This window comes from Rutidosis leptorrhynchoides, chromosome 2 (assembly GCF_046630445.1).
Source record: "Rutidosis leptorrhynchoides isolate AG116_Rl617_1_P2 chromosome 2, CSIRO_AGI_Rlap_v1, whole genome shotgun sequence".
Classification (NCBI taxonomy): domain Eukaryota; kingdom Viridiplantae; phylum Streptophyta; class Magnoliopsida; order Asterales; family Asteraceae; genus Rutidosis; species Rutidosis leptorrhynchoides.
The window spans coordinates 219,932,928-219,950,574 of record NC_092334.1 but is presented as its reverse complement, the minus strand read 5'-3'; the positions used below and the strand labels follow the sequence as shown (position 1 = coordinate 219,950,574).

Here is a 17,647-nt window from a genome sequence, read left to right as displayed (position 1 = left end):
TGAATCGGGGTTCGTGACTTCCCAATCACAGAGCCGATAACCACGTTCTATTAGTTAGAAAAGCGATTGAGTTTAATCATAATCAGAAAACATCTCAACAGTATCTCATTACACCATTTTATATATTCAGACAGCGTAACAACTACATCACAGCGTGCACAAAATATAACTACTCACTAATCATGACAATAATATCATCTATCAAAGTAATAAAAAATATTATAACAAGATAGAGGAAAGATAAAAGTACCAGTATATTAATCGAGATCCAAAAGTACAAAAGTGACAACTCCGACTCTAGACAGCTTCTTAGTACAATCTTCGGCGTTCACCTCCGGGTACTTAATTTCCCGCTCGGAGGTGAGAAGGCCTCGAAAGACTATTCTCGAACTAGACTAAATTTGAGACTGAATTAAAGAAGTGAAAAGTGAAGAGTGTTTTGAAATGGACATAAATGAACTTTATTTATGCTAGATCCTGGCCTGGCAGGCCGTCCAATTTGATGGCAGGCTGTCTGATATGATGGCTGGCCGTTCAATAAGCCCGTCTAATTCGCTGTTGGGCCGTCAACCAGGCTGGCAACTCGTTTGATAGGGCCCGTTTTTTGGGCTACCCATTTTTAATCAGGCAGACCGTCCACCATACTATTGCAGGCCATTTTTTTAGATCCTGGCAGGCCGTTTGTTTCTAGAAACTTTGCAGGTTTTTGCCATTTTCGCTCTAGATTCTTAGTTTTAAGTCCGTTTTCGTTGATTCTATTTGCATTGCCTTCGTAATTACCAAATGTACCAATCTATGCAAATAGATGCATATTTTGGCAATAAAGTTAATTACTTTATTAAATATGGGCCTGATATCGGGGGTAAAAACGTGACTTTTTAGCCGATATCAGACCCCACGGTCAACCTTGGATCGACCGTAAAAGGTTCTGTCCTAATTCCCACCATTTTTAGTTCGACAACTTCATGGCATCTATAATTTATGAAACCTGTTTAAACATGCTTAGAATAGTCGCCTCCTTCATACCCAAAGGAGTTTTGGTCAATAGAACACTAATCTTGGTTAATCACACCTAATGACACCTTAATGACGATTAAGCCTTGATTAAGGATAACACATAAGTGTTTTAGAGAAATATGTACATCTAAAATATATCTAGGATGGTCACCAAGTCCCAACCAAGAGTTGCACCTTCCTTGTACATGTGTTGGACATTAATATATACTTATACATTAATCTTGCAAGTGTCACTTTGCAAGTAAAACTTACATAGCTTTAGTTTAATGCTATGTTATCACTATACATTTAATTGTAGATTAATTAGTGATCTCTTACTATTCATTACATGAATATCACTTGACTACTTGCTATTAATACATGTGTATTATTTGACTATGTGCTAAGTGCTAAATGCTAAGTAGTTACTTAATATGTATATGTATGAACCTTGTCTTGCTATGTGTTATAAGTTGGGATTCCATCAACTAGTATTTGAACTACTTCAATATATGCTTATGGTACTAGTATGGTGCTTAAATTGTCATAATCTAGTAATGTTAAAAGTTAATGGATCATTAACACACATATGTTTCCTTAAGTCTAAAATCAAGTTCATGAATAGTTTAGACTTGATTTAACTTGATGTCTTACAACATCCTTAATTGATATTACTTGTCTAAATGGTCAAGACATCATTAGCACACCTAATTAATTACAAACAAGTTTAAATTTGAATACTAGCATGCTTAGTGATTAAAGTGAGTTGTTGTCATCAATGACATATTGAACAACCAATAAGGATTTAGCGAATGTGTTAATTACAAATAAAAGATTATGAAAAAACTGAGATTGCTTCAAATGATTATCATGACTTGTATTCAAGAATGTTAGACTTTCCACTTTGAGCATGACAAGTCACTATCAAGGCAATACATCCAAGGTAAATGAACATTTAATGCATATAGTACTTGTATATGATGTTGGGTATATTTTGCAGGTATAAAAATGAAGTAAAGAGTCCAAAGATTAATTTTCAAAACTGATTTAAATGGCTATACAACGGATAAGTGTTTAGACTGTTAAACGTGCGGTCGACCCACGGTCGACCATGGTCCCAGTCGCAGCAACGGTTACTTTGTTTATCTCTCCATATAAATAGCAAGACTTAGAGAACTTTGAAGACTTGGACCTCTTGCATGCTACTAGTCAAAATCATCAGAGAATCACAAGAACATAACACTCATACATATGTCTGTGATTAGCAAGATAAGTTCTATAATCTCATAGATTAGAGAAGGGGTTGTAAACTTACTTTCAAATTATTATCTTTGTGAGTTAAAATAGTGTTGTAATAATCCTTAGAATTGTCTTAGGATTGTCATCACTAGAAAAGGGTGAGTCTTTTTACTTTATAATTAGAAGCATGTGCTAGCTTAGCTATCATCTTCCTTAAAGGAAACTAGGGAGTTGATTAATCTCGTTGGAGTTTATTACTTGTCCAAGGTGAAGAAAAGTTGATCTAAGTTGGAGGTAATCTTTCAAAGGGATAGACGGATTAGGTTTTTTATCGAAGGAGAAGTACAATGCGTGTAAATCGAATCTCCACCGGATTTTCAGAAAGGTGCTTAGTGAAGAAAAACTCCCGATTAGTGAATCGGGGCGTGGATTAAGGTGGATTAGTTAACATCCACATGAACTACTATAAATCCTTGTGTTTATGTTCTGTATTTTACAATCCGCATTATTATAAACATAAACACGTCACACATTGGTTTGAGTTCATTAAAGAGATCAAGGATTGTTCAAATCTCGTTGATTATCGAAAAAGTTTTAAAAATTGTATTAAGTAACTATTCACCCCCTCTAGTTACTTACAATTGGTATTAGAGCGGTTGCTCGAACATTTGCTCTAGAAACGTTTCTGATTGAGTCAAAAATTATTTTGTGCAAAAACTCGAGTCAAACGTTCTTGGGATCAACTCAAACAAATGGCATAGCTTGAAATATTGGTTAATGAAGCACCAATCTTTGATAAAGAGGATGTCTATGTGTGGAAGATAAGATTCGAAATCTATGTCAAATCAAAGGATTTTGACATGTGGAAAATCATCAAGGGAGGAAACTTTATTCCTCAAGAATCTTCGAACATGGTGAACTCAACATTCCAAAATGATAAAGTAGTAAACAAAGTACTAAAGCAATTTGATGCTATATCACTACTTCATAGAATTCTTCCTAGTGAAGAAAGGGTTAGAATGCTTTCATGTGAAAGTGCAAAGGAATATTGGGATACACTATGTCCTCAACTTACTTGATGAAGATCGGGTTCAAGGAAAAGGTAAAAAGACATGAATGTCTAGGTGAGAATTGGTTATCAAGATGGAGATGAAGATGAAGACTTTTGTCTCATGGGTTTTAGTTACTCTCCAAATCAAGGCGCTCGTAGTGATGATGAGGTTAAATCTTGCTACCAAGAAGAAGAAGACGAAAGCTCAAGCGTTCAAAACAATGAGGTACATGTATTCTATCGTTCTAATTATGAAGATTTGCTAGATGAGTACAAAGCGGTAAAATTTGTGTATACTAGAAGTTGTGACAAAGTAAAATTGTTGGAAAAAGAATTACAAAAGATTAATCAATTGAACAAAGCATTAAGTGATGAAAATAATTATTTGAAAAGGTATTTAAATGACAAAAATTGTTTTAAAGATAAAATTGTTTTGATATCTAGTCACAATTCTAGTAGAAACTCCCATAAGTCCAAGGTCAATCATTAAGAAAGTTAAAAATCTAAGAAGGGTAAACAATTCTAGCAATTCAATGGGAGGGATAAGTCAAAGGTTAGATAATCTTAGGATTAATGAGAATCAATGATCAAACAATAACAAAAGAGGATTTTGCATTTAATGTGTTTTAAGTCAATGTGTCACTATTTCAAAAACTGCACATCCTCAAAAATGATTAAAAGGATTTCTCTATAAGATTATGCTTAACTTAGGAATGAATGCTTGCTTGAAAAGATTGCATGCTAGTTATATAGTAATGTGCCTTTTGTGTATAATATAAACATGCTTACATACGTATCATTGATGATGAAACATCGAATGGATGTGATCATACAATGTTAAGCAAAGAAAACTTTTCCTCAAGTATTCTATAGAACGACAAAATCGCCAAAATGCGCTCAAAGAATCGGATAAAGTTCACTATTGCAAGCTGCACGGTCGAACCATGGCAGATCGTAAGATCATCCGCAGAAGCTGCAATCTCCACGGCTTACCCCACGGTCAACCGGTGTTCTACCGCATGGGTACTGACGGCCTTTTATCTTTGTTCTAGCCCTCATTCCTCATTTTATTCAAAACCAATTTACATTCCCTCTCCTCCACGGCTTAAGACCTCCAACTGCACACCGAAGAATTTGCTCCTTCTTATCCTTAGTCTTCACTCTCTGTAAGATTAATCTATGAATTTCCTTCATTCAATTGTGTTGGTATGATGAATTCTTCAAACATTGTTCCCAGAAACCCTAATTCGAAAATTCTACTCAAATTGAGGATAATAATCAATTGTGTTCATGAAAACTTCTAAAACTTTGAAATCATGATTAGCATTGCATCAATTTAAGATTATGAATTATAGGGTTCATTATACAACTAGAATAGATTTTCATAATTTTATTGTTCACATGATTCAAGCACATTGTCACCAATGAAGAGTAATAATGTAAAAATTGGAAACATCAAAACACTTGTGTATTGATGAGAATCAAATTTGCAAAACACGAATCCATGTGAACATTATGAAAACCACTAATAATCTAAAGTGCAAACGCATTGTCACTAAAAGAGGATGAGAATGTGAAGAAAGTTAACATCAAAACACTAGGTATTGATGATAACCAAGTTTGCAAATCATTGTCTTGTATGAATATTGTGAAAACATGTGTTCATACATTTTCAAACACATTCTATTCAAAAGAGGATGACAATGTGAAGAAATTAACACTAGAACACACTTGTGCTTATGTTAGCTAGATTTGCAAAACATTGATTACACAATTGAGCCATTTATACGTTCACTTTGATGCAAATTAAAGTGTTTTTGTATAGGAAATGACAAGCAAAGGAAAGGGAATCTACAATCCTCCTCCAAATACAAAAAGATCGGTATATAATCAAGAATTCATCAGCACAAGGAAAATTGCAGAAGGAAGAATAATCAAAAGTGAAGATTTTCCTGAAACGGTTCATGCATTTACAATTCTAGGTTGGAATGCATTCCTTAATCTAGAAGGTCTCGTATACACCTTATTAATTCATGAACTATATGTCAGCTTTACATTTAATGAAGGAATAATTTCATTCAGAATCGGCAACTAACGATATACACTTACACTCGAAGATTTTGGAATCATATTGGAAGTTCCAACTAACGAAAAACGTTTCTTCCACATATGCCACAATCTTGCCCATCTTCCATCCTTTATAGATGCTAATCAGGCAATTAAGAAACTTTGTCTAAGGAACGTGTCAAAAATTAAGATACTCGAGTGTGGGGTTCTTGGGAGACACTTACGTCCAAAGTATGACATCTGGAACAAAGTGACTGTTTACAACATCTACTATAAACTGGGAAATCACTCAAATGTTCATGCTACTCAAGTTGCTCTTCTCTGGTGTCTAGAAAAAGGAGAACATGTTGACATAGCTTATCTCATGGCAACAAGAATGAGCGACGTTCCCAAGGATACTTCTAGGGAACTTTCGTATGGGATGCATCTCAATAAGTTATTTCCTTTTTTAAGATCACCCATAATGATCAACATCCTCCTTCTCATCAACCACTTAGTAGAAGTAAAATCACAAAGATAGGTTATGAGTCAAAAGGACGTATAGATGATGATGATTATGATATAATCGACCAAGTGTATGAAGCAATGGTGAATGCTCGTGTCAACTTGGACAACATAGCAGACAGTGATGACGAAAAACTCTTGGAAGAATCAAGAGATCCATTCTATGGCTTAGATCCTGATTCAAAATTGGAGAGCATCTACTTGAATCAACTCAAGAGTGAAAAATACCAATCCAAGATTAAGAAGTTGGTAAAGAAGGTCATGAAGGCTATATCATGCCGACGAAATGATGATGTGGAATATTTAAGGAATGTTGGAGAAAAAGCAAAAGACGTAGATAGTAAAATCATGATTTCTATTGATGTAATGACTAATTGTTCTTTTAAACACTCAGTAGTTTATTTTAATAAATAGTTGTTGCTTGAATGAATGATTTGAAAAAATGACAGACAGTGTGCGGTCGAGTTCACGATCGACCATAGTCTGAGCTGCAGACTACCTGTCAACTTCTTTTGAGAAGAATTTAATACACAATAAATTCTCAAACAAGGATTTGTGTGCATTCAATAGGCTGTACCATAATTAACTCCAATGAACATAAACCATCATTTTTAACTATGATTCATTTCCTTAAAAGATTCAATTACTTCAAAAAGAAAAAATGCTTGAAAGACTCTTCTCTTTATAAGGAAGTAACTAACATGCAAGTTCTTCACATTTCCATCATTTAAAATGAATCACTTAAACAATTCTCCTAATAATCACTTTCTAATCGACTTAACATCGTCGGTTTCTGATTCCTTCGATAACCTTCCTTTATCCTCTCCTGAAGATATCAAGAATTTGGTCAACCAAAATAGGCTATTAGTCAGCTCACGACCAATAGCCGAAGGTTGTAAGGTTATAGTTGAAGACTTTCCTGAATCTATAGTCTACAATTTCGCAACAATCCAATGGGATGCATTCTAAACCCTTAATGGTCCCATTCACTCTACCATTGTTCGCGAATTCTATGCCAACTATGAACTTACTCCAACAAACGAGATCAAGTTTCTTTTATTACACAGAGAATACTCTATGCCTCTTCAAGGGTTTGGAAAAATAATGAGTGTTCCCTTTGAAGGAGTTGAGTTCTTCAATCATAGCCCAAATCTTAATCATCTTCCTGTGTTTCAAAAGGGGACATCATAAGAACCTTTTGCCAACCTCCCATCAACCACATCTCCATTCAAAATGAGGGTCTTCAAGCTTACCATCTTGCCCCTAAATATGACTTATGGCTACAAGTCATAAACAAGAATGTGTACTATAAAGCTGAAAGTCTCTTCCCTTAGGTACATGCCAGTGAAGCTGCTCTCCTATGGTGTCTCAAGCATAATATTCCAGTCAACATGGCATTCTTCATGGAAAGTAGGATGAACGGACTTGTGCATGATGATTCTCTTCCTCTTTCGTACGGAGCTCATCTCACTAAGTACTTCAGGTACTTGAAAGTTCAAGCACTACACTTTAATGATCTAACCCCCTCTCCAATCAACTATGATTCGGTTAGAGCATTCAATGAAGTAATGAAAGACGAAAACACACCGGCATGGAGCACAACCGGGTCAGAAGAAATCATGGACGACGATCAGTTCATCTACCTACGATCACGAATCCAACGTGCCGTACTTCATCGTCAAAATAGACGAACCCACAAACTACTAAGAAATTTCTTAGTAAAGTTCAAATGTGGGGAAAGCACTTCGCATCCTTATGAACGACCCTAAAAACAACTTTCGTCCACTCCTCATGCTTATCTCCTATGAGATACTATGCATGCTATTCTAGGATGTTGTCTTGAATCAGAGTATTTACTCTTTGTGTGCTCTTTTATTTGTTCCCACCACATTTGGTGCTTGTGTATACCCCTTTCTTAGGATAAATAAAATTTATTTATTGTGTGCTTTATAGTTTGTGGTTGTTATTTTTCCACCATGTACAATTCAAGGATGAGCATTTGTCTTAGGGCGAGCTTAGTTCCAAGGGGAGCTAACTTTTTGCTTCAACAAAAAGGGGAGAAAGTTAGATAAGAGATGTTAACACTTGCGCGTATTTATAGATAAATGTCCACCATTATTTATGTGTTTGTCATCATCAAAAAGGGGGAGAATGTTGGGGGAGAATGTGAGTTAAAGTGGGATTATGTTTAATGACTATACTAATCTTAACCCATAACAATAAGTATTTTGATGATGACATATGCACATAACTAGAGGTGATGGTAGACATCTTGACATAAATATACAAGTTCACTAATCCACACTTATTCTAGCAAAAGACCAAAACCAAATAAAGCTTAAAAGGAAAATTAAGCTACACGGTTACGTCCACGGTCGACTGTAGGTTCGACCCCACGGTCAACCGTGGGTCAACCATAAAAGGTTCTTTCCTAATTCCCACCGTTTTAGTTCGACCACTTCGGGGCATCTATAATTTATGAAACCTATTTAAACATGCTTAGAATAGTTGCCTCATTCATACCCAAAGGAGTTTTGGTCACTAGAACACTAATCTTGGTTAATCACACATAATGACACCTTAATGACGATTAAGCCTTGATTAAGGATAACACATAAGTGTTTTAGGAAAACATGTACATCTAAATTGTATCTAGGATGGTCAACAAGTCCTAACCAAGAGTTTCTCCTTCCTTGTACATGTGTTGGACATTAATGTATACTTATACATTAATCTTGCAAGTGTCACTTTGCAAGTAAAACTTACATAGACTTAGTTTAATGCTATGTTATCACTATATGTTTAATTCTAGATTAATTAGTGATCTCTTGCTAGTCATTACATGAATATTACTTTACTACTTGCTATTAATACATGTGTATTATTTGAATATGTGCTAAGTGTTAAATGCTAAGTAGTTACTTAATATGTATATGTATGAACCTTGTCTTGCTATGTGTTACAAGTTAGGATTCCATCTACTAGTATTTGGACTACTTCAATATATGCTTATGACAATTGGATGATGCTTAAATTGTCATAATCTTTTAATCTTAAAAGGTAATGGATCATTAACACACATAGGTTTGCTTAAGTCTAAAATCAAGTTCATGAATAGTTTAGACTTGATTTAACTTGATGTCTTACAACATGCTTAATTGATATTACTTGCTTAAATTTTCAAGACATCATTAACACACATAATTAATTACAAAAAAGTTTAAATTTGACTACTAGCATGCTTTGTAATTAAAGTGGGTTGTTCTAATCAATGACATGTTGACAAACCAATAGGGATTTAGAAAATATGTTAATTACAAAAAAAAGATTATGACAAAACTGAGATTGCCTCAAATGAGTATCATGACTTGTATCCAAGAATGTTTGACTTTCCACTTTGAGCATGACATGTCACTATCAAGGCAATACATCCAATGTAAATGAACATTTAATGCATATAGTACTTGTATTGGATATTGGGTATCTTTTATAGGTGTTAAATGAAGTAAAGAGTCCAAAGATTAATGTTCAAAATTGATTCAAATGGCTATACAATGGATAAGTGTTTTGGACTGGACTGCGTGCGATCGAGCCACGGTCGACCGTAGTCCTAGCCGCAGCAACAGCTACTTTGTTTATCTCTGCATATAAATAGCAAGACTTGGAGAAATTCAAAGACTTGGACCTCTTGCATGCTACTGCTCAAAATCATCAGAGAATCACAAGAACATAACACTCATACATATGTTTGTGATTTGCAAGAGAAGTTCTATAATCTCATAGATTATAGAAGGGTTTATAAACTTACATTCAAATTTTTATCTTTGTGAGTTTACATAGTGTTGTAATAATCCTTACAATTGTCTTAAGATTATCATCACTATAAAAGGGTGAGTCTTTGTACTTTGTAATTAAAAGCATATGCTAGCTTAGCTATCATCTTCCTTAAACGGAACTAGGGAGTTGATTAATCTCATTGGAGATTAATACGTGTCCAAGGTGAAGACAAGTTGATCTAAGTTGGAGGTAATCTTTCAAAGGAATATAAGGATTAGGTTTGTTGTCTAAGGAGAAGTACAAGGCTTGTAAATCGGATCTCCACCAGATTTGGAGAAAGGTGCTTAGTGAAGCAATACTCCCAAATAGTGAATCGGGAAGTGGATTAAGGTGGATTAGTTAACATCTACCTGAACCACTATAAATCCTTGTGTTTATGTTCTTTACTTTACATTCCGCATTATTACAAACATAAACACATCACACATTAGTTTGAGTTGATTAAAGAGATCAAGGATTGTTCAAATCTTGCTGATCATCGAAAAAGTTTTAAAAATTGTAGTAAGTAACTATTCACCCCCTACACATATACATCTACATCTACATTCGTGCATCTCCAAATATTCAAGTCATCATATTATCACCAACTGATTAGCCCATGCTATCGGTATCTTAATGACATCTTGAACTCCATTTAATAGTTACAGGTAACGTTCTATGAACATAAACCCCAACACCTCACTTTGAGCCATCAATGCCGGCTAGCCCGATGATGGTGGGTCGACATTTAACCATCCCTGTTGAGATCAATATCTCACAGCGGGGTTATTCATGGTGTACTGGATTGGAGAGTTAATCTCGGAAGACCCTTAAATCCCCATCTTTCGTTCACAAGTATAGACCGAACCCTTTTGATCAAATCTATGCTTGATCAAATGTGCCATCTGTGAGACTTTAATTAGAAAGTTTAGTTGATCTTTTATCTTAGTATTCACTACATTCACTTGTTCTTTCTTGTGTGATGTTACAACTGCAGGTAGCAAAAACATTTTGCAAAGGAACAAAAAATGAAAAGTCGGCCCGAAACTTCAAAAGCAATACAAACTCAGTTCGAGAAACCGATAGTGTAAAAATCAGCTTATACTGGAGTGGCCAACAGTGTAAATAAGTTTCCTCCAAGAACATGACTTTTGTTTACTTTCGAAACATTAGCGTAAAGTTTTGAAATACCGTTAGTAACGTGCCATATAACCTGAGAAGCAAGCACTACCTACCTGGGAACAATCCCGATTCTCATCACTTCAGTACCGGATAGTTGCACCACAATGACTCTATGCATTCTTGCCACACTCGCAAGCGCAATTGAGGCCCTTAAGAATATGGGCATGGATATGACTACATGAATATCCAAAGCGCGTCATCTACCTTGGCGTTATATTAGCAAGCACCTATGTCAGTCACAAGACCAAGTCCAATGATGTATGTTTCTAGAAAAGTATTTAGAGCAATCAAGACAGATCATCGCATTTAACCAAATAGGATTCTAATTTCCTTAATTATCGAAGAACCAAATCTTACACGAAGATTTTCTCAAAATCCCTTGAACTCCGGAAATCAATACTATCTAAGTCAAAAGATATGACGAATCTACACTCACTCATTTCACTCTTTTGCGATAGCTTCATTCGCACTCTTCACAAAATCAAATTGTTTTATCTATATTACTCAATGATGATAAAACTTTATTTATCAACTTATATTCGTCATAATAACATTCTTATTGTTAGCCATGACGAGCTCGATCAAATTTCGGGACGAAATTTCTTTAACGGGTAGGTACTGTGACAACCCGGAAATTTTTGACCAAATTTAAACTTCATCTTTATATTTTTCAGACACGATAAGCAAAGTTTGTTAAGTTGAATCTCAAAAATTTTAAACTATGTTCATGCATTCATTAACCTCGACCGAACCCCGACGATTTACGAACCAATATATGTAACTTGTTTTGTGCATATATATATATATATATTATAACTAGAGAACGTTAATAAATGTTTAGGGTATATGTCACCGTACATTAAACATCTTGGTTTGAATACCTATTTGATATATTTACTTACGAAGTTAAAAGATAATTCCAAATGATTGAATTATCAGATACATTGAATTATGATTACGAGTCTATGTTATGAGGTCCACTATGATTTAAGAAATCTATTCTTTTTAACGGCATTCGGAATAAATGGTAAAGTGACTTACAAGTAAGAACAAATGTGTCAATTGATGAAGGTTAGACAAAAGTTAGTGGAAGACTAAATTTCATATTAATCAATTAATTTAGTTACAAATGTACAAAAACGATTTTCGCTATAATGGAATTTGATTATTTAAAATGTCTTTGATTAATTAACGTGAGTTGGAATATTGATTGTTAAATATATAAATAACTTGCAACGTGTATTTAAAACGTGTTTATGTATATTAGATATATTTGATTTCAAATTAATTAAGTAAACGATTGTAACACTCGCTTATTGATTCGATTGATATTTAGATATGTCAATTAGTACGTTAAGAAGTTAAAATAAACGCTAGCACATAAATGAACTATATTTAGTTAAGTTTTAAAATGAAAACGTTATATGATATAATAATTCTTATTATGTAAACGATCTAAAATGTTACTTTGAAATATAATTAGTATTTGAAAAACTAAATATTATTAAATAGATATTTCAAAAATATATAAATTAATATTCTAAATGAATATGTATGTAAATATATATATATTTTTTGTACAAAACGATAAAATTTAATATTAACCTTGATATATAAACGTCTTGATTTAAAAATACTATTTCATATATATATATATATATATATATATATATATATATATATATATATATATATATATATATATATATATATATATATATATATCGAAATGGCGATTTACAGAAGCAAATGACCAAAACACTCAAAAGATTACGTTACACTTTGAGTGGGTTAGTTTTTCATTGATTTGAGTCTTGTTATGTATAAAGGTACATTTCACGAAATATAAAGTACCAGTTTTCTAAGCGTACGAAAATGCGTTCGAGAAGCCAGAACCGAGACATAAGCCGAGTGTCAACGTACGAATCATCGGAACTAAAATTACAACTCAACTATACACGTAAATATTATATAATATATAATTATATATATATATATATATATATATATATATATATATATATATATATATATATATATATTATTTTAAAACTGTCGGCAGCCATCTAATGATTGAGCGTGAGCTGGATTTGGGAGCTCCGCGATTGCGAAGCATTTGGGCATATCACCTCCGCGATTGCGGAGGTGTCAGTAACAAACTTGGCCTATAAAGCTCGATCACTTCGGTCGAACGAATTCAATCCAATATCTCTCTGATTCTTTCAATACTCCGTATTTATTTTAATTATTTTAATATTTATATTAATTATTCAAATGTATTATTAGTAGTATTAGTATTATTATTATTAGTATTATACATAAAATACTACGACGAGGTCATGAGCGAGTTATTTCAAAACGGGTTTTTCGAGAGGGATAGAGCTAAGGAAATTATGGGTTATAGCTATGGCGGTTATGGGTATGGTTCATGGGTTTTGTTCGTGAGGTCAACCTAATATTTATCATCTCCGTTGCGTCTACATACCTTTCCTGCAATATTGAATCTCAATATTGATACGTGAGCATTTGTACCTTATTTTAATATATTAATAGTATATCCCTGATTAGTGCTCGAGTAATTATGATTATGCATGCTTATATGCTTAGTTTAGTCATTATATAGTTTATGATAAATCATGAATTTATTACATATGCTACTAGGATAAGGTATATGATATGCATGTCGTTGGAAAGCTGGCGAAAAAATTATTAACTTTTCATTTAGAAAGCGTATGATTTCGATGAACGGATTAAATGATATCGTCAATTGAATTATCTATAATTTTAAGTATTATTGTTAAAATGATTATTATTATTATTATCGTTATCGTTATCGTTATGATTATCGTTATCGTTATCGTTATCGTTATGATTATCGTTATCGTTATCGTTATCGTTATTATTATCTAATAATCAATATTATTATTATTATTATTATTAAAATAATTATAATTTTTTTCAAAACTATCATTTTATTATTTTTATCGTTATTATTATTAAAAGTATCATTAATATTAAAAATATCATTTTTTATTAAAATTACGATATTAAAAGAAATATCATTGTTATTATTAAATATTATTATTATTATTATTATTATCAATTTAGTATTATTATTATTAAAAATTATCATAGAATTATTATTTTTATAAAATATTATTATTATGGCATTAGTATTATTATAAAAGATCATTATTAAATATCAAAATTATTATTATCATTTGTAAATATAAATATTGTTATTATAATTAATATTATTATTACCACAAAATACTACAACTTTTACTTATTATTATTATTATTATTATTATTATTATTATTATTATTATTATTATTATTATTATTATTATTATTATTATTATTATTATTATTATTATTATTATTATTATTATTATTATTATTATTATTATTATTATTATTATTATTTTATCAAATACAAAGATATTTTTATCACACGTAATATAATTACATTTATAGTACATACCACTATATTATTTTATGATATTAAGTGAGCTTTATAAATTGTTATTACTTTAAATATACATAAAAGTATATTTTTTATCATATATAAATTTTAAAATAAAGTTTTATAAATGATTTGTATTATTTACTCTAATAAAATCTGTTAAATATATGTAAATATATAAAACGACTATATTTAAGTTATATATTAAACATGTATAGATTTTGGAAATAATTTTGGGTCAAGTTGACTTTTGTTGATTTTTGCATGATAATCTCGAGTATTAGGATTGTGATACACTATGACTTGACTTAGCTTATTAGACATATATTTGAACAACATATACTTAATATAGGTTCGTGAATCTGAGGCCAACCTTGCATTTGTTCAATGCCGTCATATGTATTTTTACTACAAAATACAGTATCGTGAGTTTCATTTGCTCCCTTTTTAAATGCTTTTGTAATATATATTATTGGGACTGAGAATACATGCGCTTTTATAAATGTTTGACGAAATAGACACAAGTAATCGAAACTACATTATATGGTTGAATGATCGAAATCGAATATGCCCCTTTTAGTCTGGTGATCTAAGATTTAGGGAACTGGCCCCTAATTGACGCGAATCCTAAAGAAGATCTATCAGGCCCAACAAGCCCCATCCATTGTTGCGGATGCTTTAGTACTTCAAAATTTATCATCTCCGAAGGATGTCCTGGAATGATGGGGATATTCTATATGCATCTTGTGAATGTCGATTACCAGGTGTTCAATCCATATGAATGATTTTTATCTCTATGTATGAGATGTATATTTATGAGAAATGGAAATGAAAATCTTGTGTCAATTAAAAATGATGGAAATGAATATTTATGATAAACTAATGAACTCACCAACCTTTTGGTTGACACTTTTAAGCATGTTTATTCTCAGGTTTGAAAGAAATCTTCCGCTGTGTATTTGCTCATTTTAAAGATATTACTTGGAGTCATTCATGGCATATTTCAAAAGAAGTTGCATTCGAGTCGATCGAGTTCAAAAAGATTATTGTTAAGTAAATGATAGATTAAGTCATTTATAGTTTGGATATATTGTGAAATGGTATGCATATTTGTCAACTTTCGATGAAATGAAAGTTTGTCTTTTAAAAACGAATGCAAGGTTTGTAAAACGTATCATTTAGAGGCCAAATACCTCGGAATGTAACCATATATTATTGTATTCGTCCTTATGGATTAGGACATGTCGTCTCAAGTCAAAGGTTTAAAAATAACCACGCTGATAATGTTACATTGATAAAAGGCCTCACGAAAACACCAAAAGAAATATTGGCTACGGAGGCAGTATGCAAAAGCTTCGATCCCCCGATACCTTTGTCAAAATATGAGAATAGAGACAAAAGAAAATTTTGTGACTTCCATGACGATTATGGTCATGAAACCAATGAATGTCGGCATCTAATCGAAAAGGTAGTTGCTGAACTCAAAAGAGGAAGATTGCAACACTTGAAGAAGGGTGGAAAAGAATCAAGTGAGAATCCAAAAGCAGAAAAAGAGTATCCATGGCAAAGAAATAATGATGGAAGGGAAATAGAGAAAACTATCAACATGGTCATCAGCGGACGAGCAAATCAGCGACGCAAAATAGAATTGTCATAGGAATGGGAAAACACTCACATATTATTCCCGGCGATAGCACAAGAACCATCAGATGCGCCCATCACAATTAAAGGGCGCGTTAAAAGCTGTGGGTACATCATAAAACGATTACACATAGACACTGGTTGCGGCGTCGATATAATGTACGAACACTGTTTTCGGTTGCTGCCTGGAGCGGTTCGGGCGACACTAATAGCGCCCAGTGCCGCATTATCAGGGTTTTCTGGGGAGTCCGCATGGCCAATTGGGATCATCGAGTTGGAATTAGAGCTGGTAGATGATGATAATAAGGAGTTAGTAAGAAGTACAATAGTAGAATTTTATGTAGTAAGGTCTTACTCAAAATATAATGCGCTTTTAGGACGTACAACTTTGCAAAAGTTGGCGGCCATTCCTTCCACGGTGCATGGTCTTATAAAATTCCGAACTCCATTAGGAATCGTGACGATAAGGTCAGAAACACAAGACGCAAGTGTTGCAGCTGTAGAACAAGCAGAAAAACAGCCAAGTGAAGAGGAGCAGCTACGAAGCTGCATGATCATCGCAAATCCGAGATATCCAGATCAAAAAATTAAAATCGGCGGAGGACTGTCTGATGAAACAAAGTTTAAACTTCGCAACATATTAGCTTCTATCACGGATGTTTTTGCATGGAAAGAAGTAGACATGACCGGCATGCCAAGAGAAATAGCTGAGCATAAGCTTAATGCAAACCCAAGTCTGACGCCAATACGCCAAAAGAAATGCGGTATGGCACCAGAGAGAAGCGAATGGTTAAAGGCAGAGGTTAGCAAGTTGGTTAAAGCAAACATATTGCGAGAGGTGCGGTACCAAACGTGGGTAGCAAACCCGGTACTGGTAAAAAAGCCCGATGGGTCTTAGCGCATGTGCGTCGATTTCACAGATATTAACAAGGCATGTCCTAAAGATAATTATCCTTTACAAAAAATAGACTCGAAAGTTGAATCGCTAGCTGGCTTTCGGTATAAAGGTTTTCTAGATGAGTATAAAGGATACCATCAGATACAGATGGCAGCAGACGATGAAGATAAAACTGACTTTCACACCAGCCAAGGTATTTATTGTTATACAAAGATGCGGTTTGGTTTAGAGAATGTTGGAGCAACATACCAACGCGTAATAGACGAGGCTTTTAAAAGTCAAATTGGCAGAAATTTAGAAGCGTATGTTGACGATTTGGTGATAAAAAGCACAACAGAGCAAGGTTTATTGGATGATATATTAGAAACATTTGCGTCGTTAAGAAAGATAAACATGAAGCTCAATCCATTGAAGTGTAGTTTTGGAGCGATCATATAATCAATGAGCGCGGGATACGCGCAAATCCAAAGAAAACAGAAGCCATCGAAAGTATGCCATCGCATAGAAATAAAAAAGAGGTGCAAAGTTTAACGGGTAAATTGGCCGTGTTAACAAGATTCTTATCAAAATCCGCAGAGCTATCATTACCCTTTTTTGGGACGTTGAAAAATTGCTTAAAGAAAACGGATTTCAAGTGGACAGGGGAAGTAGAAGTTGCGTTTCAAGAAATGAAAAAGTTGTTAAAGGAATTGCCGACGATGACTGCGCCAATTGCAGGAGAGACATTAATATTTTACTTAGCGGTATCAAAAGAAGCAATAAGTTCAGTATTGATAGCAAACAGGAG

At 33.3% G+C, this 17,647-nt stretch overlaps 1 protein-coding gene across 1 annotated transcript; it reads left to right on the top strand.

Annotated features, from left to right (window-relative positions):
* The first annotated feature begins 16,119 nt into the window (after positions 1 to 16,119).
* Positions 16,120 to 16,860, top strand: LOC139888561 (uncharacterized). The gene has a single exon (XM_071871563.1). The coding sequence runs from the start codon at positions 16,120 to 16,122 to the stop codon at positions 16,858 to 16,860; it is 741 nt and encodes a 246-aa protein (XP_071727664.1).
* The last annotated feature ends 787 nt before the right edge of the window (positions 16,861 to 17,647 follow it).

Bases quoted from the DNA above. Each gene is read 5' to 3' on its own strand.
- LOC139888561 (XM_071871563.1), top strand. From the start codon at position 16,120: ATGTACGAACACTGTTTTCGGTTGCTGCCTGGAGCGGTTCGGGCGACA.